The 26522-nt window shown below is 39.6% G+C and overlaps 1 protein-coding gene across 4 annotated transcripts in view; it reads left to right on the top strand.

Moving 5' to 3' along the window:
• Positions 1–26522, top strand: part of WSCD2 (WSC domain containing 2) — a 326034-nt gene that overhangs the window by 222454 nt on the left and 77058 nt on the right. For all 4 annotated transcript variants that reach the window (XM_063454212.1, XM_063454209.1, XM_063454210.1 and 1 more), the window contains one exon: positions 19054–19181. In XM_063454212.1, the coding sequence (XP_063310282.1) occupies positions 19054–19181 (128 nt within the window). The remainder of the gene's footprint in view (positions 1–19053; positions 19182–26522) is intronic.

Raw genomic sequence — 26522 nt, 5'->3', positions numbered from 1 at the left:
TGCAGCCTGTATGAGCTGCCATCTATATGAAGTGAACGTGCATAAAAACAAAACCATTATGTGTCATAATTGATAAAGTAATTTGGAATTAAAATATTTAAACAGCATATCACTATTATTTTTTATTAAAATATAGTTGGTTATTTAGAATTTCACCTGCCGTGAGGTAGTTTTAGTTAATATTTTAAGACAGCAATGATCTCAAAGTGGATTTCCAGTTGTTGCTGAATTGGAGCTTTACGTATAAGGCTAAGGCTGTAAAACAGGCAAAGCACCATGGGAATTGCAGTTCTGCAACAGCTGGGAAACTGTTTCATGGCCGCCCCAGTTCTCAGGTGTACTCTTTTGTCAACAATGCAAGCTTGGGTCAAATGATATGCATTAGAACAAAAAAAAAAAAGCTAGCAGTAGTTTAGTTGGTGATCTGCTTAGTTTATCTCCCCCTCGCCCCCCTTTAGGAAAAAGAATGTATATAAAGTGGATATATTTCCATTGGCTTTTCCATAGATTATGAATTAAATGTCGATGGTCTGTAGATGCGCAGCATTGAAAGAGTTACATGTTTTACACATCCATAATGAACTACACATTCCCTGGCTCCTTGTCACTCCTAAGAAGAAATAAGAAAAAAATAAAGATGATGCAGTATCCTGTTCTGGCATGAAATGTAGTTATGGAGAAATGACATTTATTAACACTAGTTCCAGTTTTTCTCATGGTCGCGGATTACTGTGAAATTGGTGCCAGTCGTCTACAAGACCTGTCAGTTACATGACTTATGAGCAGTCTTTGTGAGGATGATGTTTTATTCAAGTGCGTGAGGATGTCCACAGCAAATGTAATATCCACTTGTATTCTGTAGTCAGATATCATCGTATCTGTACTGCGGCATGCTGGGATTGGGCCGTTCTGCAGATATGGCAACATTTTGCTGATAACTCAACTACCTTGACTTGAACAGATCAAAATTGCTCTAGAGATTAACAGATCTATAACATGCTGGCTAATCATCTTCGCCGAACAATTGTTCATCACAATTTTCTGTCAGAAGTTGAGATTCTTGCTTGAGTACTGCAAAGGAGCGACTGCCTGTCTGCAAAATTATTCTTTTGCTTTTGGACTATGTCAGCATAATTTGATATGAAGAAATATCTTCAACAAAGGCTTCATTCCCTTGATGTATGATTATTTGACTTTAGTTGGAAACTGCTAACGCCAGGAGAAAAGATGAAGATTCAGTAGCACATTTTGTGGTAGAAGTCACTACACTGTGTAAATTATTTTTTTCCATTGTTGATTGATTTTTATATGTTATCTTGATATAAGAAAACTGTGACGGACGGCCTGGCCCCCCCCCACTGGCTGCCTCCGCCAATCGCTCCTTCCTTGTAATCCTTAAGTACCATAAGCACCTCACCGGACACCATAACCACCGTAAACTCCACAGCCAGCGTTGCAGCTTGGTTGGGCTCTCGCTGTCCTCCACCCACCTTGCACCCAAATTCCAGAGGCAGTCCCCACTGGACCTGAGAGGGGTCTGTGACAAAGTATACACTGTAATTACATTGGATCTCAGGTACAGGACACTCCCACACAAAACAAGATAATCTCCCCTCCCCCCCCCCCCCCCCCTCCCCGTGCATGAGAGATAATTGAGTCAGGAACTGAAAACATATATTTAGAAAACAGAAAACATATATTTACAATAACCCAAAAGTACCCCCAAAACACATGGAAGCAAGTAATATCCCCTGACAGCCCCGATCTGGGGGACCAATATATCCAAAAACACAGGATTTCCATTAAAGTCATAATTTTGACCGACCATGCACATGGTCCTATGCCCACAACAGTTCCAGGGAATCAGGACTAACGGTCTGTCTCTCTTTCTTGAGTACAAAAGTATGTCAATCCTATGAATGGAGCCTTTTAAAGTGCATTGGACAAGGTATATTGCAGGGCCCACAGTCCTAAAGCAGGAGGCTGGCAAGCAGGCCCCTCCAAGAGCCGTGACGAGGTTCAGTTCATCACAAAAACTATTTGACCATTCTAACACAGTTTATTAATTATAAAAATGTAGTTTTGATATGCTTACCTACACCATAACAGTACTGCATCCTAACCAGCTCATATTGGATGACTACATGTACAAACTGGAAATATACAGGTGTAAGTAATAAACAAAATAACCTAGGAAGTGATTGGAAAGATGACCAATCTCTAAGTTATCTTTTAGCATGAACAGGAACAAGGGATTGACAAGCAAGGTACAATTGTCCTGTGCACTGCTGTATATGTCTCCTTTCAAAACCCATTGAGATCCAAAACATCTGCTGGTATTTGGAAACAATAGGATTCCTACAGGTTTTATAAAAAAAAACAAAAAACTAATATGTATTCATTGACTCAAAGAAAGATGGCAATAGGGAGACAAGAAATCAAGGTAGAGCTAGTTTGAAAAATATAAAGATAGAGATAAGATAAGATACAGAAAAACAGGGGATCTGATGGTACAGGAGGAGAAGAATGAGAATGCATTGGAAAGGGGATGAAGGGCAACAAGGTGACATGGGTAATAGGAGAGGTAGCATACAGTTAAAAGACAGTTGAACAAAGATTGATGTCGATCATATGGTCAAACAATGGATGAACATTCTAATTGTTCCACTAGTACTTCAATTCATCTTTTACTTTGCAGTATACTCCAGCAAAATGTTCTGGGATGATTTCCTGTATTTTCCACTTGGTATCCCAATTAGTATCTTTGCGATAAGCATCCACATGGCTGTACATGTTGACAGTATCTCTTTGCATGAGATCAGATGAGATAATTAAGATGGTAGCAACCTGATCAACATAGTATCGCTTTTAATAGTATAATAGTATATCATGGGCTTTTACCAAGAAAAGATGATTTTCTGCGCATTTTGATTACACGTGTCTCACAAGGAAGCTGGCTCTCTTCGAAGTCTGAGTTATTACTTCTTTAATATAGTAATTTGGGCAAAACAGTATCTAAGGACTATGTTTAAGTCAGATGGAAGAAATGCACATTTTAGACATATTTATGTCATGCCGGATGGAAGTTGTTTAAGAATATTGTGTTCCATTTATAATTGACTGTTCATTCTAAAAGTTCCAGTTTTAGTCTTTCTGAAGTTGTTCTTGGTTTCCATGATTGATCCAAGATACAGAAACTGACATATTAGATGCAGTTAATAATGACCTTAACTTTGCAAGCAACGCTACATGCAATGTTGTATATTTCATGCACTGTCTCATTTTATTATGTTTATATTATTATTGAATTACACGTTTTTCTTACGGTGTTTCTTCAGGTTAAGATAAATCTTCTTATTGAAGGAAGTAGTTATATATTAGCTTCCAAAGGCAACATCTAACTTGGATTTTATAGCTGTATTATTCTAGGCCACACCCAATTCTTCTTAACCTTTTTTTTTAGCATCCAGCAGCAGAGTTCAGCTTAGCACCATTATTGTATGCCTTAGCTACGCAACCACCAAAACAGGAGAGCTAGGCAGCAGTATGGTCTGCATCTTCTCTGGACATACACACAAAGACCATACAAGACCAGAATAGGCAGCCTAGAGAAACTTAAATAAGGCCTGACAGCACAAGTGTTAAAGCAAAAGCACACTGGATGTTTTAGAAACAGGCTTCAACAAGAGCAGAGAAAATTGCAAAGACAAGTTTCCAGAGGAGCTGTCAAGTATTTAGTTGGCTTTGACGTCACCACTATTCTTTGGAATTGGCACCACTATATCTTTAATTATTTTCAGAATACTCACACGTGCAAAGTAACCTGTAAGAGACTTAGAATAATGACAACAGCCTCAATGTTCTGGTGAACTCAGTAGTCCAACATGCAAACAGAGATGAAGGACCCAAAAGCTGGGTTCGCTGGATGCCTAACCCTTCGACAAGTGATGAAATGGCACCATTAAGAAGTAGTGCCACACACACAACATACATTAGCAGGGCACGTTGATGTAGCATTCAGTTCTTATATAATACCAATCACAGTTACAGTTCTGCTGTCTGAATGTCTTACGGTGACAATCATAAAACATTGAAGTCTCAAGCAATAAGGAATGAGGCATCAAGACAAAAGTCTGCACTATAAATGTCAACCACAATGAGTAAACAAGTTGATTATTATTATTTTTTTTAAATGGATTAAAGTCTGCCAAATATACATCTATTACACATCACATTTTGACAAGACTAAGTAACCTTGATTGATATTAATGTTAGAATTAAAAACACTTTACTCTGTAATGGTAATGTACTTTTCAAATTATGAATGAAAAGGGTGTTAGCTCATTAAGTGACCAGTCTAGGATATTAACCTTTATGTGACACAATTGACACTGCATTTCAACATGACTTTAATTTTTCTTTGATGAATAAAAATGATTATTTATGTAACGTACAGTGCCTGACATCCTAGATCCTCTGTGAATTTGCTGTCTGATTATATATTCTAGCTATGCAGTCATCCTTAATATTAAGCCCAAAGACATGCACAGCTCATTAGCACATGGTTAAATTTTAGAAATGAAACTTAGGTCAATTAACATATTGAGACTATTAAGGTATTTTGAATGGGGATAAATGTAATGTGACTTGGATCAGATATGCATCACCGTGCAAAGACTGAGCAGGTTCATTGTCAATCACAGAGGAATATTTATGTATAATATAGTGTCAAGGCCACTGTACGTCTAAATGGATAAGATGAGTGCATTTGAATAATAAATTGTCAATCATTTATCAGCCTGATTTATGATTAATACAGAACACAGTGAATTCACAGATTTGAATTATGTTTAAATTTGTAATTTTTATTAATTTCTAGTCACATAGAATTTGTGTTATGAAGCTACACATGCAACGTTTGTATTTATTGATTATCAAAATAGCACACTTTGTGTTATTTACACCATGTTCTTGATAGCAACACTGATGTATTCTTAATATAACATAGCTTTTTTATGGTTACGTTATAAGGTTCTTTATACACTTTCAAAAATAAAACATACAAAGAAACTTTGTGTCTCCATGCTTCAAACACATTTTACCTAGTGTACAAATAACAGAAATGTAATTACAACTAGAAAAGCTACAATTTCTGGGGAAATTGTTTGAAGTGTTCTTGCCTCCACCAGTTTATATAGCACATTTAAATGCAACGTTGTTGCCCAAAGTGCTTCACAGTTACATTAAAACATACATTTATAAAAACATTAGCAGGTGTACAAAAGGCCCTGTCTATGACATTACTTGCTGTTCCAGCCTGGCACAGGTCAGAGTATTTTGGCGGTTGCCATCTTCAAACGGTTGTATTTAAAAAAAAAAGTACATCCTGCAGTGAAGAGTGTTATATTGTGAGAATCACAAGACCCAGACCTACATTTTCATGCATAGTATGTCTCTGAAGTATTAAAAATGAAGGCACAGTCGCAGTTTAGAAATTGCCCTTCAATTCTGAGCTGGCTAGAGTGGAGTTTCAATGAATGTCAATGCAAACAAATGGTCATATTGTGAAAACTATCAGGACTATGGCTTTTTAGTGGCAGCAGGGATAGCTGAACATTTTGATATAAGATTTGTGTAGGTGGGCTTGAAAATGAGGGAGTGGTGGCAGTTTAGAAATCATGTCCTGATTTTTCAGCTTTTGTCAGCTCCCACTCTAGTTTTGAACATTTTGCCATTCATTCCTATGGGACCAATTTCGCCACAAAAACGACGATATTCCGTGAACCATTCGGCGAAACGTTACACAAAGTAATAGCAATCCAATCACTGCTAGTGAATAATGTATACATGAGCTTAATATTTTATAATTTAGTGTATTCAAACTTAATAACTTCATCACAACTTAGTTATTCTTTATTAGTTATTTTTTTTTGCCATTGAAACTCTAGAAAGATATCAGAAATGTGTAGATTTTGCCGTAGCAACGCTATAAGATACTATAAACATGTTACTGTTGTCATAGCAACCCTTACAGGACATTCTAAAAGGTTACCTTAAAATGAATTCAAGAAAAAAATAATAATACATGACATATTGCATTTTTTCTTAAGCTAGCTTGTACTTTCATCTTTACACCTAGCTGAGCAAGATGTAAAGTTTAGTGAGCTAGTGACTGCATCTGGCATGGTGATAATTTCTACCATCTACCATGGGAACCTGGTGTTACTTAGTATTTATTGGCTCCTATTAACCTCTATGGGAGACGTTAAAACGTTTAACAACAGATGATTACCAGTCGTTAAATGTTACGTTACATTTTGTAGCATGGAAACTGCAGGTAATCACTAATGATAGCTAGAGTCATTCTAGTGACAAGCCCCTCATTGGGCAGAGGGAATATCTCCATTGCTTCTTACAGTGACGTTGTCTCATTATTCAGTGTGTGGATTTAATTTTATGTTTATTAGTACTAGTCTCCCCTTTTATGGATTTGTGTAAAATAATCAGTGAAAAAGATGTAGTATCATCAAATCAATTTAAAACAAATTCAATAAGACTCTTACAGATTGAAGTGATAAGGTAATTTTTGCTCAGTTTAACCCCTTAAGGACCAAACTTCTGGAATAAAATGGAATCATGACGTGTCACACATGTCATGTGTCCTTAAGGGGTTAAACACAGTTGCCATTATTGACACATGTGGGTGGATCCTGGACAATGACTGTATATATTTTCTCTTATACCTAATGCCTACCTCAGATCTGTAGTCAAAGACGTATTGTACTTGTAATAGGTATCCTTTTATATATGTTTGTAGTCCCAGCATATGTTGCTCATAAAGAATAAGAGACACATATTACACATATTACAGTATGGACTGCAATATTGCTTTATCTTGAGTTATTACCAAAAAGATAATAGGACAACAAAGTTAACTGGAAACACAAATAAATGTATTTGAAGAAAAAAAAAAGGCAACAAAAGCAGCATTGCTATATTAAACGAGTAGGTGTTGCATTATACTATTCCATTTTCTAATTTCTAATTGTAAGGGTGAAAATAAGTAAGGTTTGGGGGAGACCATTTCACGTCTGCATTTGTACATAATAGTACAATGCAATTAAATTCCAGGAGCAGTTAGAAGAATACTGTATGGCTGTTGGAATTTTCCACAATTTCCTTCTTATAGGACTAAAAAATACAAAGTCTTGGTCAGTACTTCTGCATCTAACAGACAATGGTTTTTCATAGTTTGAAAAACTAGGAGTTTCAACCACGTTGTTCCATAATAAGATAGATAGCCATGAGCAAGTTTGATTCCATGGAAGAATGAGTGATGGAGGAGCATCCTGCTAAATATCTCATGGATAGACGTTAATGCTATCCTAATCGCTCCATTACTTATAGTAAATATTATTAAAGAGTCTTTAATCTACCCCCCAAAAAAAGCATTTATATGGATTTACTGGGGAGCTAAAATATATATTTTTTTTATTCCATGAGAACATGGACAATCAACTTACACTTATATATATCTCCTTCTCATCCATGGTCATGACAATAAATAAATAATGTCATTAGTATGACAAGTTATTATGTATCCTATAAGTTTATTTGTTACTACTTTTTTTTCTAAAACTTTTACTGCTTTCTTGCCATTATAGAACCTTGAAAGTGTGTTCAAAAGATCCAATATTTTGTTATGATTGACTCTTCTTTATCAATTATTTTATGAACAAATAGATAAAATATAAAGACAAACAATCAGATGTGTGTATACACAGCAAGGACCACACACTCACACTTCAAACCTTCAAACAGCTGCAGTGCTCCTCTGGCCAAGAACATATTTTACAGAAGAGCGTGCACGCCAGTGGACTTGTGATGAAAAATAGCTGCTTTTTTTTTTCTCAAACAGGATAAAGACAGCTTTCAAGGTTTAACATTTCAGTCCAAACTTGTACCTATAAATCTTGAAATTCAGTACCAAAAACCAAAAGAACAAAGAATATAGGTTAGGTATAGAGGCTCAGAATAGAGCATGGGTTAAGAAAATAATATGAACAAGTTTGAGGTCTGCACCCTCTTTCCGATAATTTAAATTTCTAGCAAAACCGCTCTACTGAAGCAAATTGGCCCATCCTTTTACACAAATAAAAATTTGATAAAACTGTGTAACACTTCTTTGTTAGATAAAAAAAAAAACATACATTATTTCTATAATAAGAAATCAATAGTAGCTTTTAGAAAGTTTTATAAAAGCTGTTCATCTATAGGCAAGGACTTTGAAACCACAGGCATCTAAAGCCCTTCTGATAGTTCTGGTCTATAATGATTAACCCAGCACGCAGAGTGAAAACCCACTAGTAGAAACAGAGACAGACAGAAAGTCCCTAAGCCATTCCTTAGAGTGGCCGGAATATAGAGAAAACTACAAGAAACGTCAAAAACAAGCCGAGGTCAAGGAAAGCCAGAAATACAAATTACGAGGAATGAAGCCGAGTCAGGAAAAGCAGAAACCAGAATAGTCGATAATAAGCCAGGTTAAGTATCAAAGTTACCAAAAGGACAGAAGAAAGAGCTATTGGGACACTAAAGATACTAGGAACCACAACAGGGCACTGTGCCTTGGGCAAACTGAATTTTTATGTTTGTGCAAAATGTGCAAGTGTGCTGAGCTCTATTGATTAGAGCTTCTGTGACTACATAAAAAGGGGTGGACCCACAACAACCGGAGTCCAAGAGGCTTACTGGAGCCTCTGACAGCGTGGGAGCGGTGGCAGATCGGCAGACCGCCAGCTTGAGTACAGGGGATGTTACATGGTCCACAGATACAAAAACATTTTCCTAATGCAGAGAAAACATAGCTTTATGATCCAAATATCTGACAAAAATTCACTATCTTACGGATGTTGTCAGATGCTAGTTTGTGTAGTATAAATACTAATTCTTCTTCCAGCCCATTTGGGTTGGTGGTGTTGGGTGGCTTAATAGGAATAAGACTGGGGTTATATGACATAAATATAAGTATTACGTAAGGATATTTAGTACAAACAAAGACAAATGCGGGTAACATGACTTTCTGCTAAAGTATGGTTTGAACAAATGATTGTCAAATTTGTTTGGTATAAACTAGATAAAGAGGGCATGAATTTATAAAGCTCAGTTGGTAGACAAAATTAATTATTTGATGCTTGTTGACAGAAAGTGAACTTAAATACTGGGTGGTACATGTGACGAGACCAATCTCGCCACATTGCATTGGAGGAGCCTGGTCGCCCGCCTGCTGCCTTTGGATTATGGACCGGCAGCTAAAGGGTTAATTTTACTGTGCAGAAGGATTTATTTCTCCCTTTCTGCCCAGCCGTTCGGTAGATTCTATCTACCGAACAAACAGCCTGTTTGCAACCTTCCCAGAGCCGTGGGAAGCCTGCCGGCGCCGTTAATTGGCCACCCAGGAGCTGGAGTGTGCTGCTAATTTACCTCCCTGAAGCTGCCGTTAACCTCAGCTTAATTGATTGTTACTGGGTGGCCGCTGTTACACTTAGCGGCCGCTAGGTGGCGGTGTTCTGGAGCTCCCCGGGCAGCCAGCGCTTTTCTGCCCGGCTTTCATGCACCAAAATCGGACACTTTTACGTGCAGGCACCGCTGAACCTCCAGCCCCTGGTTCTAATTTGTATGGATTTGGTGAATGCATGGAAATTCGGTATTTTATGTTGGAGGAATGTTTTAACCCAGATAGCCATGCCATGGAGCATATTAGTGTAATTAAAGACTTTGGCTCCATGGCAATTAAACTGTATTTGTGTGGTCTGAGTGCCATTCACCTAATAATGTGCACTCAGACCTGAGCTATCTGGGGATATGTTACATGTCTGTGTTTTATGTATAAAATGTGTCTTTATGTATAAAATGTGTCTTTAAAGTGATAGTCTGTCTTTGTGTCCCCACGTGTGTAATGGAGTTTTTCCTTTGTCCTGGGAGATAATTGAATTACTTCTCCAGGGCAGATGGGAGGAAACCAGGATGCATTGTGGGGATGTTTTACTGCTGTATGTCTGTAATTGGTACTTGTCTGTCCGTTGTCACAGTCTTCCATTTGGTCCCCTAGGGGAGTGTCCACCAGGTGGGAGACCTACATAAATACAGGGGCAGGTAGCCCTCAATAAACAGATCACTGCTTGACCCTCAACACGGAGCCTTGTCTCGTTCTTGGGGGGATTCACTGTATGCTGATAGGGACTGACTGCCAGGAGTGTAAGCCGCTTGGGAGCTTTTCCTGTTCGTCTGTTAGCAGCTATTCGTGAGGTTCCTGTTCGGGAGTTTGGAGTGCTACCTTATTCCCTTGTATCCAATTCGTGAGTTTTACAGTAGCTGTGCCTGTCTGTGAAAAGGGGATTATCGCCTAAATGGATTTTAACCCCTTGTCTGCTGAAACGGTCCGTTACAGTACACACTAACAATAAGATGAGTGTGTCGAGCACTCACTTTTAGTCAGTTGAAGACGCTGGCACAAATTTGTAATAGAGATGAGTCATACAGATTACTTGTAAAGACCAGTTTTTCATAGAAAATGGGCAATTAACTGATATTATTGCATGCAACACATTGTCTGTGAAACGTTGCTAGATATACATACACATGTATGTATGCACGACATCACATATGCTGGTGCACTTAAAGGAGCACTCCAAGTGCCATAACAGGTTTTTCTCAATGAAGTTGTTATGGTACCTGTAAGTTCTAGGAACAGTTATATCGTTAGGGGTTAAACATTTTTCAAATGTTTTATCCCCAAATTGCTGTAGATTATGCCAGTTCTACAGCCCCCTGTGTCTATTGGCCTCATGTTCAGTGCAGAAACAAGCACCATATGTCCTTTTCTAATGTATGTTATTCAAAGGGAGGCCAGCAATAGACTGAGAATAGTGCACATTCCAAGACATTAACATTAAAGATGGCACCCATAATCTTGATGTACTATAACAACTTAATTGATATAAAGTTATTATGGTGTTCAGAGTGTTCATTTAAGTAGTAGCCACCTATGCAACACATAGAAAAAAATATATATGTGTGTGCCTGTGTCTGCATCTTGAAGTGTTGTGTTGTCCTCTAACCCTATATTCTTATAATTTGTTTCTTGGGATGGGATGGTTTGGGTGATATCAGTGTATTTCTTAGTACTTGAATATAAATATCGTTTTATGTTTTGTACTTATTAATTCTATTTCCCTCACTACATACTCCTACAGTGTTAATATCTTAAAGAGACACTATAGTCACAAAACAACTTTAGCAAAATTAAGCTGTTTTGTTGTATATATCATGTCTATGAAATCAAGCAATGTGACTGCAAGAGAGTGATCTATACACCAAAACAGCATTTTAAGCTAAAGTTGTTTTGGTGACTATAGTGTTCCTTTAAGGTCAGCCCTGAGGACACCCCTGCAGGGAGCCATTTAGTCTCAAATATTTACTATCCATATTTTTCTTCAGCAACTTGAAAGGCTACACTGAACATTTTGGGAATAGTCACATAATATTACCAGCAATCTTTTGTAACCCTGCCATAGAAGGTGGGATAAATCATTTTTAAAAATGTGTCACTTAAAACAAGACTGTAGGGAAATACAACCTGTAATAGTAAATTGTAGCTTGCCTTTGTCTCTCTTTGCCCTAAGGCCTTGTGTTTAATGAGGTTGTTTATAATTCCATTGTTGCAATATTTCATAATTTTACAAAATAAAATAGCCCGATTACCTTATTCAATAATTCATTCTTATTTTGGCTATACGTCTTGGTAGTTTGATGTTGCAGAAACAAGCAATATATAATAATAGAGTGATTTGTAACTTAATTATAAGCTAAATAATCAAATGGCATTTTGCAATGAGCTTTATCTATCTATCTATCTATTGCTGAGAGAGAAAATGTGAATGGGTTTGTCACGACTGTATGGCCGCTGTCAGGGCCACCATCAGGGGGTGACAACCATAACGGTTGTCACGGGCCCAGCGGCCGTGGGGGGCCCGGCCCCCACGTGTACTGGCGGAACTGCCGCCGGTGCAGTTGCACCAACGCCCGCACGCTGATGGGGCCCATCGGGTGGCCTATGCACTTAGGGCCACCCGATGGGCCCCATATCTTCAGGGGCCCGGTCAGCGCTGCGGCCGTGGTATAGCGAGACCAGGCCCCTTTAAAAAAAAAAAATGCCGCCGCAGCACAAGTGCTGCTGGGAGGAAGTGGTCACTTCCTCCCAGCTCACTCCGCGCAGGAGGAGTGCTCGCGCCCGACATGAAGAGGGAGAGCCAGCCGACTGCCAGTCCCATCAGCCCCAGCCAGCCACCCTCCTGCAAAGACAAGGTAAGAAACAGGAGGGTGGCTGGAAAATGAGCTGTGTGTATGTATGTATGTCGGTATGTCTGTATGTCTGTCTGTCTGTCTGTCTGTGTGTATGTATGTCTGTGTGTACGTATGTCTGTCTGTGTGTATGTCTGTCTGTATGTCTGTCTGTGTGTATGTATGTCTGTGTGTGTGTCTGTCTGTGTGTATGTCTGTCTGTGTGTAGGTCTGTCTGTGTGTAGGTCTGTCTGTGTGTATGTCTGCATGTCATTATGAATGTGTGTATGTATGGATGTCAGTGTCTGTATGAATGTATGTATGCCAGTATGAATGTATGTATGTAACTATGTATGTCTGTATGTATATCTGTATGTATGTCTGTATGCATGTATGTCTATCTGTATGCATGTCATTATGTGTGTATGAATGTCAGTGTATGTATGTCTACATGTCATTATGAATGTGTGTATGTCTGTTTGTATGAATGTATGTATGAATGTATGTCTGTATGTCATTATGAATGTGTGTATGTCTGTTTGTATGAATGTATGTATGAATGTATGTCTGTATGTCATTATGAATGTGTGTATGTATGAATGTCAGTGTCTGTATGAATGTATGTCTGTATGTATGTCTATCTGTATGCATGTCATTATGTGTGTATGAATGTCAGTGTATGTATGTCTGCATGTCAGTATGAATGTGTGTATGTCAGTATGAATGTCTGTCTGTATGTCATTATGAATGTGTCTGTGTCTGTATGTCCTTATGCATGTGTGTCTGTATGTATGTTAGTATGTGTCTGTCACTATGTACGCCTGTGTGTCTGTATATGTGTGTATGTCTCAGTATGTGTGTGTCGGTATGTATGCCTACATGCGTATCAGTATGTGTGTCTGTTAGTATGTATCAGTGTGTGTGTGTCTGTGTGTATGTATCTGTATCCTTTTGTATCAGTGAATGTGTTTGTGTCTGTGTGTGTATTCATGTGGGCGGGATTTGGAGGCGGACTCTGTGGGCGGCTTTGGAGGTGGGCCCCCAGGGGCCCAGACCCTGAGCTCAGTTAGGGGCCCCAAAATTTCTGGTGGCGGCCCTGGCCGCTGTCTTAATTTAAAAATCCCACTCATCAAATCTAATTAATGGAAATGCAGTTGGAGGCTCAATGACTTATCTCCAGAGCCTCTGATATCGCACGAGCAAAACACAGAACTGAGAGAAATATACATATTTGGGAGTCCAGAGCAACTCCTTGGTTTTGAACCCTTCCCTGTCACAGGTGCCTCATTCCAGGACCCTATTTAGCCTTGAGTTGCAGAGAGTCCCAGAGAGGAAGTATTTCCCAAGTAAGTGGATAAATCTCATAAGAGCAAGCATTAGGCTGCTAGAGTAGGACCTGCCAAGAATGGGGTTCATTGATGTTGTGGCAGGCTTATGCAATATATGATCATATAATGCAACTAAACCCCCATTATTTTTTGCCTAGGTGAGGTGTTTTTAAATAAAACTATTACAATCGCTAAGATTTGAAATCATTGTTTAGTAAATATGCGAGTGCGCTGGATTCTGTAATATATATATATAGAAGGCGTATGCCTGAAATTGTGGGAGGGATTTTGATGGCTATTTAAACCCAGCAAATCCCCTTACTCACCTGTCTGCGACGATTTCGGAAATTCGCTTTCATTTCCGTTTTCACAGACCTCTGACGTCAATCTGCCGCGACGCTCGTACGCAGCCCGCCGGTTTTCGTGAGCGTCTTTCTTCCGCATGGAGTCCTTTCGGCGGTTCGCCTCTAACCGTGAGTCCATCCGTATTAATCTTCCTTTCCACATACGTTCCGTTCGCAGTTTCATTCCCCGACGTGAATTGCTCCGTTTAGCTTCCCGCACCACCATATCCTTTTTACATGACAGGTGCCGCTGCTACTGGCGTTAGGAAACAGGGCGACTCTCTGGGTGTCTGGGTTACCTACCTCGCAGAGCTATTGCCAATCAGTGTCAGAATGTCCTGTTTAAAGAACACGACTTTATCTTCGATTTCAAATCTGAAACAATCTATTTTCGGACTTTTTTTTTTTTTTTTCTGAAACTTTTTGTTTAATTTATTTATGGATAACTATTTTTGTAACAAACAAACACAAACAATTTACACAGGCTGAACCACGAACAATAAGCAGTGCCATCAGGAGGACAGGAGGTGGCCTCGAGACCCAATACCTGGGATACTTGTGAGTTATTACTTTAACACCAATTGGTTACAGTTAAAGGGCAGTTAAATTTCGTCTAATACGCTGTACCTGTTCTATAAAGTACCCCTAGCAATGGGTTAGCGATGCATAGGGTTATTTCAGTACTTCATTGGCGGCACCACAAGGATTAGTTCTAATTGTATTAATCATTTAACCCTCCTCCACCCAGCCCCCATTATTTAAACTCATCCCTGCACACACAGACAAGCTTTTAAAGGACCTGGGGTGCTCATTATAATATGTACAGCCCTCTAGCTGTGTCTTCAATTGCATATGGGCACGTTTTATGAATGTGTTCTGCGCATTGTTTGTGCGCTGCATAGATATTCTCCTTTTATACTAACTAATTCCTTATACCTGAGATTTTACACCGGATGCTGTGCTCCTTCAACTCCTATAATCCTCAGCACGCCCACCGCTGGCAGGGAATTCTGGTTAAATTCAATAGCATCTGGTGCGTGCAGCTTGACACCCCCATGTCTTATTAATCTCTCCATTACTGACATGATTCCAGGTAGACGCTGAAGCCATTATCGTTGCACTACAGCTCACTTCTGCCTCTACCCAAGTTTACCATTTCGTCCGCAGTTTTGATTTTATTTCCCTCTGTCCAGGGCCGCATTACACAAATTGCATAATTAAAGCTCTCTACACACTAAAAAAAAAAAAAAAAAAAAAAAAAAAATTTATAATGATATAATGATTCCGTGTTTATATTAATACATTATCCCTGACGTTCACGTACGCATTCATACGCAGATATGCACACTGACATACAGATATACAGGGACACGCATTGGCGGTTTCGGACATTTGCCTGCTCATTTGCTTATGGCTGAATTTTTGGTTAATTGGCTATTCCGACTTTCTTTCACCTGCTCATCGTTTGTGAGGGTCTTCTAAGCGATGTGGGTACACAGCACGCGGTGCGTTGTCTCTACCAGCCCTAATTCATCCTCAGTCAGTGCGGCAATTTGCGTTAAGTGTAAAACCCGGCGTACTCCTACGCAGACCAGCACTTGCGTTATTGGACAAATGCGTCTACTTTCATATTGCAGTTCTGGGGAACATATATGTATTACGACAACTGATATACACGTTTATTCGCATTGCATGTCGACTCAAGGCCACGGTCTGGCACCATGAGCCCCGAGGGCCATACATACGATCATACACGCATTCTAGTTCATACGTCCCGACCATCCGGTCCCCACATGCTCGCTGGGCACTCCAGTTTCGCTCAGAACGTACGATCCTTCCTCATCGCTACCCACGTTTCGCTCTGTAGCATGTCCTCTCTCACTACCCGACCTTCCATCTTAGTTAGCTACTGCTGGCTGTTAGGTTCCTAGGTGTCCACTAGTTGTTATTTCCCCTGGCTTCTTCGCCATAGGTTAGTGGTCCCGCGAGGCCAACACCCATCCTCATACTCGGAGGTACTATGCCCCTCGGGCCAAATCATAGTTAGTCGCCTCGCATTGTGGCATAGAGAGGGCCTCATCTGTCACTCCCAGTCTATCTTATGTTAACTGTCACCGAGAGGCCGACACCCCGCCACCTCATTCAGTGGCCACGCTGCCCCCTCGCGCCAACGCATAGATAGAGCCTCTCAAGCCGCTTGGCAACTAGCAGGGCCTCACCTGTCACCAACCTAGTGTAATCGTTTCGCCGCATCGCGGCACTAGCTAGTCGGCCAGCACACACGCACTCGCGCTCGCGCTCCTAGCAAGCTGGGGGGGGGGGGGAGGCACACCCCAGACCCGTCAAGCAGAATCGCTCCATAACCGCTTCAAGTATCCTAGCGCTTTATTTCCCGCCTTTGTTTCGTTCGTGCGTTACATACTCCTACATTGGTGCAAAACGATTTTTCAGGACTATCATACTCGGCTACTCCGGTGCTTTCGATACGTTATCTCTTACGGGCAATGGGTCTGCTAGACGCTTAGTGCTAGCTGTTCGAGGTCACCTGTGTATGGATGGTTGTATGTATTTATTCATACATATACATGTTACCCCAACCTGTCGCTCACTGGCGATCCTTAGGTACCACGTACACTACGTGCCCAGTCCAAGCTTGGAAACTCCAAGACCAGCGGTTCCTCCAACAATATGCTTCGGGCATTTCTTGCTTATATTCAGTCAAATTGGTATGTTGGGTCTCACGTTGCCCTCAGCATTGCACGTCGTACAGATTTGGCCTCGTATCGGACCATCGTCGGGTCCTCCAGGCGCGGACATGACGTACAGTGACTGCTTCCGGACTCATGTATCACGGATATACCGTTTATTTCTTCACAACGTTTTGGGGGCACTTCGGTTCGCTGAGTTCTCAATTACCGTTTATCGACTCATACTATCACTCAGTTTTCACGTCGGCGTAGCTTATACGACCTATGCAGGACAAGCTTTAGCGATCTGATCGGTCCGGGTGAACGGAATTCCCACCTGTTGCATATCGAACACCGAGGCATCACTCCGCCTTCTTTTTGGCCAAACAAATACCATTCGGATCCTTATCTACTAATTAGGGACTTGTCTGCACGCCTGACGTTCACAGGGTCCTCCATGCGCAGTCATTTCATTTATCACGCATTTGTCGTCGTTCACGCTTCTCTTTATGTAAGCTTAAGTAGTCCATAGGGAGTTACTTTCGGTCATGCTGGATGTTTAATTTAAGGCGTGACACCTTACGCATCCTGTTGTACGATCTTTCACGATCTCATGCCTACCAAGTAGCTGCTATAGGGTACTTGCTATACGAACACATATCATCTTCAAATTTTGTCAAAGCTCCTCTTCAGGTTCCCCTCTCGTGCAAACATTTCCCTACGGTGGGTCACGGTTTTGCATTCTATTCTTCGATTCACGTCACGGCAGTTTCTTCAGGCGCCTGTTACAGTCCTTTCTCGCTATGGTTTATGCAGGTAATCGCACGCGTTCGGTCAGGTTAACGCTTTTCCACAAGAGGTTAATACCCTGCCGCGCTTAGATGGTACAAGTCCACATGGCCTAAATCGTAGGTAGGGCTTCTCTCAAACACAGGGCTACTGGCACGGCCTCAACTCTTACGGGATAGTCCTTATCTTCACCTATTGGTTCCCATTAGCTAGCAGCTCTACTACACGAGAAAGCTCAATGAGCTTCTGAGTTTCGCATAATTTAAACCTATTACGTTTCCTTCCTCCTCACAGCATGCTACAAGAACTAGCTCCAGGTATCGTATTATCTTTAATAAACGCTAACCCTGACGTCTCAAGTCCCCCTGCAGTTTCCTCCGCTTTAGCCACTTCCGAAGTCCTGAAGTCGGACATTGCTTAAACGTAACGGTTGAGATAAAGAACACACAGTCCAGTTTTCCTCTGCAGGTCAAAAAAGGTATCAATCATGCCTGTAGCTAGAGCCTATGCAGGTAAGATTTGTCCACTAATACTAAGCAAACGTACTCTACGGCTTACGATATGTGTATGTATTGTATGTGGTTCTAGATGCTAAATGCGTTCCGATTATAATGGTTGCTCGTACAATTTTTGCCACATCTCTCAAACAGTTCATGCCATACATTCGCTCCTTGTTTGTTAGTCTTGGCCTCCATCCGTAGTTCCTTCTCGGTACATTCATTCTGTGTTAGGGCCGCCACAGCAGCCTCAAGTCATCCAGTTCCAACTCATCTTGTAGAGAAGATGGGTCGCTGGAAGTCCTCGGCTTACAACCGGTTCATTCCAAATCCAGAAAGAAATCAGGCTCGCTTTCTATAATATGTCTAAATGTTTTGTTATATTTAATTAATGTCACACACTTTTTGGCCCTCTTTTGCAGGCCTAACCTCACGTCGGTTTCGGCACACCTCAACCGACTTCCATATATTAAATTACACACAGTTTATTGTGCGCCCCTTCCATAATCCCGTACACAAATAGAAGGCGTATGCCTGAAATTGTGGGAGGGATTTTGATGGCTATTTAAACCCAGCAAATCCCCTTACTCACCTGTCTGCGACGATTTCGGAAATTCCCTCCCACCACACCCTCTTCATATATCATTATACCTGGGTGGGCCCTCTTTTGCAGGCCTAACCTCACGTCGGTTTCGGCACACCTCAACCGACTTCCATATATTAAATTACACACAGTTTATTGTGCGCCCCTTCCATAATCCCGTACACAAATATATATATATACACACCTCTAAACTACATAATTGTGGACCAGCGTTGTTTAATAAATCCAGACATATGAACTAAATAGCATAAATGCCCTGTGCACATTTGCTATCTATTTACCATCTCATGATCCATATAAATAGATCACCTGATCCATATAAATGCACACCAAAATGTTAGTTTTAGCATTTCTTATTTTAGTAGAAACGTGTTGTAATGTATAAGGCTGATGAGAATGTGTAATGGATGCATTGTGGCCGTGTACGTGGCTGACTTGCTATCTCTTTGTTTCTGAAAGCAGATGGTAGTGCCATCTTTCGAGGATGTTTTCACCGACCAGACAATGTATCGCTTTCTCTGGCCCTCCCTGTTAGCAGCACTTTGTTGAACATGTCCGTGGACAAATGTGTGGATCTCTGCACTGAAAAGGTAAGTGGGTACTTTCTTGCTTTACTACTTACAATGTTAATTCACGTTTGGACCTTGAATTATGTGGGGCACAAGGTAAATGTATACAAATATACATGCATGTGTCTGTGTGTCTGTGTGTCTGTGTCTGCGTATACATACATTTTGAGATAATTACAGAACTTGAAACCATTGACAGTCCTGTAAGAAAAATGAATTACATACAGATTTGATTATATGTCAAAATATTTTCCACTTTTAAGATAAATGTTCTTGTTCCTTAATGCAAAAGTTGAAAGCGCACGTAAATGGTATGGACTGAATTTGAGAGAGAGTTTCTCTTATACCTATCAGTCTATCCTCCCTTATCTGTATATCTTTATTAACTTTTTCCTCATATATCACCATTTATTGCCCTACCTCTGACCGCCTGTGCGTCTGTGTCTACGTACGGCCCTCTCCTGTGCCACTATATCTCATTTAGTTTTTTGTTTATATGTAATACCCTCTGTTTGACTGTTTGTGTATGTGTACATGTTTTAAATGGATGTGCTCTGGCACCAAGAGAAAAAACATGCTACACTTGGTGTATAGATGCTGTTTTTAAAAAAAATATGTATATTTATTATGTATAAACTGTCACATGATCGATAGGCTATTCACATAATGGTAACAAATGGAACTACGCTGTATCAGATTTTATTTTTTATCTTCTTTTTATTGCAGAAAATATAGCATTTTTGTTATTAGGTTCTGAAATGCTTGTCATTTAATATTAAAAACAGATTTACCATCATCCATTTTAACAACATATTGGCTAGATCAGATATTTTTTTTCCCAAAGAACATACACCCACTTCATAGCTGATGGTAGATTAATAGAACGTACAATAAAGCATGAGTCGACTAACTGCTCTGTGAATGGCATTCATTATTTCATTTTACATTCCTTATTATTTCCTAACAGCTCATACTGAATAAAAAATTGAAGCTGTATTTAATCAAGAACAGATTGAAATTCTTATTTTTTTTTCTTTTCTGAAACTGACACAGAAATTACCCATCAAACCTAAAAATGATCTTGGCATCTTGGCATGTGTATGGTTCCATGTAGGTACCAATGCTGACAGCATCTTCAGAGGAGGCAGGAGATTTCCAGAACCTTTCATTTTACAGATAAAACGGATTCAGTGAACCACACAATGGGCCAACACTATTTCCTTATTTTGTTATCTCCAGAAACCATTTTCAAATTTCCAAATTGATCCTACTGAGATACACACAGTATGATGGTCCAAAAAGATAGATCAAGGAGCTCTGTGTCACAGGTGGACCTTCTTGCTCCTTTGCATAGCTCTATAGTAGTAGATTGTGGGTTGTCCAGATGTCCTTAGTCACTCGAAGCACAATCAGACAGACAGCCTCAGTAATGTTACAGGAAAATATCTTATTATGTTTCCTTCCATCAGGAAAAATGCTTCATCACTAGGTTATAACAAAATTACTCATTGCAGTTCCCATATTTTGGACTGAATCTACCTGTATTCCTAATTAAATACTTCTTGGCAGTAAAATGCAGAGTTGGAAAAAAAATATGAAGGAGATGAAAGACTCACAGTGATAACCAGGATCAAAGGAGAAAATATTTTGGAACACCAGAATTAAGGCTGAATGTCAGTTCTTAATGTCAGAAGAACAAAACAAAAAAAAAAGGCATAAAAACCAGCCAGTGTGCTGCAATGTAACATAACAGAAAAAAAATAATTCATGCTAAAATAGTAACCAATAGAGGAAACCAGAGGGGGAGCAGTGAAAAATATATATATAAAACACATTTACTGCTCCTCCTTTTATCTCCTGTTTTACAGAGGCGTACCTAGGGTCTCCAGTGCCCTTGGCGGCAACGCTCAGACCTCGCGAGAGGACCCGGCGGAGCTGCTGGCTAGAGCTCCGCCGGTCCTCTCTTCCCTCCCACGCCGGCGGCCGCATCTTAGTGTCTCTGGGCCGGTGAGGGAGATCTGCCCCCTCCGGGCCTGCCCCCTCCCCTGTCTCTTGTCTCTGCCCATGCCCTCCTCCCCTGTCATTTTACCTGTTAGAGCAGGGAAGGGGGTGGCCTCTCGCTGGTGTCGCGCTCTCACACTGAGAGCCAGGAAGTCACGTGACACCTGGCGCTCCTTCGCAGAACGGAAGGAGGGGGAGGAGCTTCCCAAAATCACCTTTCACACTGACACTTGATTTCCCCCCCCCCCTCCCTCAGCCTGCATCCCTGGCGGGTGCTGGTTTCACCAACCCCATGGTACGCCCCTGCTGTTTTACTCATTTTTATTCCCTAGCCCTAATTTTTTTCCATCAATCATTTATTTTTTTGGGAAAACCGAAGAAAAAAGTTACCTGCGCTCTTTCCACATCCCTATGTATTTTTATACAAATGGAGGTTTTTAGTTACCTCCAATGGCCATGAGAGGGTATGCCAACCTGCCACGTCAAGGCAGACCTCTTACGGGGGTCCTAACTTTAACCATTCACCTTGCTTCCTTGAGCTTCTGGCAAACATATCTCTAATGAGACAGAAAGGGGTATTTTTTATATACACCCCTATATACTTATTAACCCTTAATAGGGAACACATGGGATGGGCAGCAGCATTTTAATCTAGCTGTGTGATACAAAAGTGAATACAAATACAAAGAAACAAGTCCTGCGCTCAAACTCCCATTACTCCTGGACGGCAGCAATGACCATAGTACACATCAACCAAAATACATATAGTAAAAACCAAAGAAAAAAGTTACCTGCGCTGTTTCCACATCCCTATGTATTTTTAAACAAATGGAGGTTTTTAGTTACCTATTTTTCTGTGATCCACTTTTAGGCTATGAATTTCTGAAGGTGCAAGATTATGTTTTAGAAGAATTTAAAGTCCTTGGCAGTGTTAATGTATTTCAAACAGGACTGCCTTCAAAATAGTAATATATATATATCAATACTTTGAGATTTTCCCTACCAAGTAATACCTACCTACACACCCAAAACAACCTTCTTATATGTTCCTGGTGTGGAATGGTACTTTGTATAGTCAGTGATATTCACACTCAAGTGCATTAATTTAAAAGGGAAGCTTGTTCCCTGTCAGGTTATTGACTGCTGATAGATTGAATATAACTGACAATATAGATCCCTCATTATAGATTTCTTATCTGGCAAAGTTGATGGAACACCATAGAATGCACCACAGAATGAATGTTGAGTCTGCTTTCCCTGTATAGGTGTCACCATTTGTCCATTATAGAATAAGGATGTGGGATTTATATGAACCATTCACTAAATGTAATTGAATTGTTTATTATATCAAAGTGAAGTAAAGAAAATAAATTGATTGTATTGAACCCATGAATAAAATATTTAGCAAAACCATGAATTGCTAAAGTGAAAATATGATCAAAATCAAAGCTTGTATATTGAATTATATTGATTTTCTCAATTCAGCTCTGTTAGCCATAGTGATCACTAAATCCATAACAGGAAATTGAATGTTGCAAAGCAGCTTGAACTACAACTGGTTTAGTTCATAAATGAACTATGTAATTGGAAAATAAAAATATTTGGGATTTCTGAAAATTGTGTAACCCTTACCATAAGGTGTAATTCACTATATTAAATAGGTAGTTAAACCTAATTAAGCAAAGAAAATATATTTTGTAGACAGTACGAGTCTAATGGTATCTTTTAGTAGAGACCTGACTTTTTCCTGCATGATTGTGGATTAATGATTAGAATAGATTGGTTTTCTTGTTTACGTTTATTTACCAAAATAATTAAATACATTTTTCATTCACAAGACAAATATCAGTGTCCTTAACCCCTTAATGACCAAACTTCTGGAATAAAAGGGAATCATGACATGTCACACATGTCATGTGTCCTTAAGGGGTTAAACAACTACATATAAAGTATATGAATTGTATTTAACTGCACGAACAGCTTGAATTCTGCAAATTAACTTCCATAAAATGGACTGCTCATCCGTAGCATTAAGTGACACTTGTTTTCCAGGGATATATTTAGAATTCATTATTCTTCCTGCTCTGGGACAGACATATATACGTTCGTTTCTTATTGGATGCTGGAATATTTTACGTGAGGATTCAAAAACAAAACACCATTCAGTCTTAGGGAAACTTACTATGCAAATGTCAATGACTTGTCTACCTCATTATTATAGGTGGTTAATAGACTTGTGCTTTCGGTTTCCATGAAATGCGATTTGTCCATATGTTTACTGACTAGCGGGTTGACCAAATTCTTTAACTTTGAAACAGCATAAGGACGAATCATGAACAAAATAGACAACTGAATAACAGTTTAATTTGCATCCTGATTCGGAGTTCAATCCATGGCACCAAAAAAAAAAAGAAATGAATGATGATAAAAAAAAAAAATGATTGCTGGTTTGGGGACAGCCACTAAATTTGGATTTTATTCACAGATCCTGTAATTAATTACCAATAGTTGGAAAAAAGGAGGAGAAATAAAAATATCACTATTACATATTTATATATTGTTAGAAAATGATTCTCTGTTAGTGATATATCACATCACGTCTTGCTATAGACCTATTCATTCTACTCAGACAGGAATACCACCTATTCAAACCTATTGGGGAACAAATCACTGCTGCTGCTCCTCTATTGGTTGCATCATCTCAGTTAATCAGTAAATCAGCAAATCAAAAATGCACCTATCAGTTACTGTAAAAAATATATATATTAGTTACAATTTTTATTACACTGATTTGCCCATTTTCACATCTTTTTAGTTTAGCTTAATAGTTATTTGTCCTGAATAATTTGCATGGACAAAATGCGTCCAAGCCAAAAACACCATATGAACAAGTTTCGGACTACCCAAGCTATTTTATCTATATGAACCAATTTCTTCCACTGTGCGAAAGTCTAGTGGTTAACATGCTAGAAGAGCTAGGAGTGGCAAGACAAAAATTATACAAATGATGATATGCTCTTCTTGGATATCAACAGCAATGTAGTATCCTAAAAATAGCACCGGAGTTTGAATATAAATGTCTCCTTTGGGTATACAGTGAATAGTGAGCTATATACTCTTGATCCTAATGCGGTTATTCAGTAATCAGCAGCTTTTTGTAAACCGATTTGCTCAATTTGAGATGGTATTTTCAAGTCAGATAGAATAATCAGTTGAACCGAGTTACAAATATTTATTTTTTTTGGTCTTAAGTTTCTAAGTTGGCCGGTGAGTCATAACAACAAGCTATTTTTGAATGGTTGACAAAAATTCAAGATTGCTTATCTTAACCTTTCAAACATTAAAAAATATCCTAACTTTTTATTTTCATGGCAACACCTTTATCATTATAAACAGGAATTGTGATGTAAAGATAAAGAAAAAATAATGAATTATTCCGGTGCATACTGATGAATTTCCCTACTTTTATTACAACCTGGTAATATGCATACAAATGCACACCATAACTCACGTCAACTACTTATTTTAGAGAATTTATACAGTATTCTTCTATTATAGACACAGTGTTCTGAATACAATAAATCATATAAAGCTACACTGTGTGATTCTGTCTCCGTAGCTATGGGTTCTGGAGACATTCCTAAACAACTCAACATGCCGTATAGAGGTTTATTATGATGTTTTCAGAACCACACAACGGCATTATTTTCCCATAATTCACAGTTCCCCGGTATATATCCATTGTATAACTTTCCCATCTGATTTAATGGGATTTAAAAAAAAAAAGTATAACTGTTTTGAGATTCCTGAAAGAAAGTCAGAATGAACTAGAAGTAAAGTCCCTGTAGAGTCAAACAATGACCTAGTTCTCTGTTCCAAGCAGTAAGGATTAGTGATGCTTTACATGCATCAGAGGCTACCTATCACTGGTTGGATGGTAGAATATATGGCCAAAGACACTACAAGCAGAACTGGTTAGTGAGCATTGCCAGGGAGACCTTTCTTAGTTTTTTCCTATCATGGTGACAGCTATTGGGACAGAAATTATCAGCAGCAAACATTCTATAATTTTGCTATCTATCTATGAAATGGCTTAAACTAACATTGGATGGCTTTAGCAGGAGGACAATGTTTGTGTGTCTAATAATTAATGAGGTGCTATAATGGAAGCCCTAACATTATTAATCCCTTGAGAGAAAATTGTATAGATGATAATTTCTGTCCCAATAGCTGTCACCATCATAGGAGAAGACTAAGAAAGGTCTCCCTGGCAATGCTCACTAACCAGTTCTGCTTGCAGTTTCTTTGGCCAGATATTCTACCATCCAGGCAGCCTCTGATGCATGTAAAGCGTCACTAATCCTTACTGCTTGGAACAGCGACACACACAATTGGAGTCACACACAGTCAGACAGTCACACACACACAGTCAGACAGTCACACACACACACAGTCAGACAGTCACACACAGGCAGAAAGTCACACACACACACACACACACACAGGCAGGCAGTCACACACACAGAGAGGCAGTTACACAGACAGACAGTCACACACACAGGCAGTCACACAAACAGGCAAACAGTCACACACACACTTACCTCTTTCTAGTGGATGCAGTTGGTTGTTTTGGAAGCAGGGACTTCTTCACTCTTCCTGTGCAGCTTTGGGTATATATAAGCCCCACCCCCACCTCTCATTAAGCCCTGCCCTGTCGCAGTTTTTTTTTTGTTTTTTTTAACCCCTTAAGGACACATGACATGTGTGACATGTCATGATTCCCTTTTATTCCAGAAGTTTGGTCCTTAAGGGGTTAAATAGACCTGGGTGGAGAATAATTAATCCTCCACCCGGGTACCTGTTTTAGCTCCCCTGACACCGGCCATGTGTGAGCTGTGTCGGCCACATGGCGCCCCCTGCTCCATGGCTCCCTGTGCGGCCGCACAGCTCGCACACCCCTAGGGCCGGCCCTGGTAACCCTTACCACTACTCTAAATTTGGTGTTTTGCCCTAAAATGTTAAATTTACATTCAATTTCCATCAATTCACACGTTAGTGTTAGTGTATTAACCATTAATATATTTACATTATAATGTAAATGTATAATATTACAAATTCAAACATATTTAAAAATAAATAAAAACAAGGAATGAATGAGCCATTGTATTTGTTTTGTGATACTTCATTTTGTCTATAGCACCAAGAAAAAAAAAAAGAAGATGATTGATGGCTACGGTCTGGTGTTTTTTCCCCCGAGCAATGCCCCTGAGACCCACTGAAAGATATTTATATGCTGAAAGATATGATTAGCTGTAGCTGTATTTTAAATCATCCTATATATGTTTAAACCAGCTCCATTCA

The sequence above is a fragment of the Pelobates fuscus genome, chromosome 5, assembly GCF_036172605.1.
Source record: "Pelobates fuscus isolate aPelFus1 chromosome 5, aPelFus1.pri, whole genome shotgun sequence".
In the NCBI taxonomy this organism is placed as follows: domain Eukaryota; kingdom Metazoa; phylum Chordata; class Amphibia; order Anura; family Pelobatidae; genus Pelobates; species Pelobates fuscus.
Note: the sequence above shows the minus strand (reverse complement) of the source record. Positions and strands in the feature narration are given on the sequence as shown.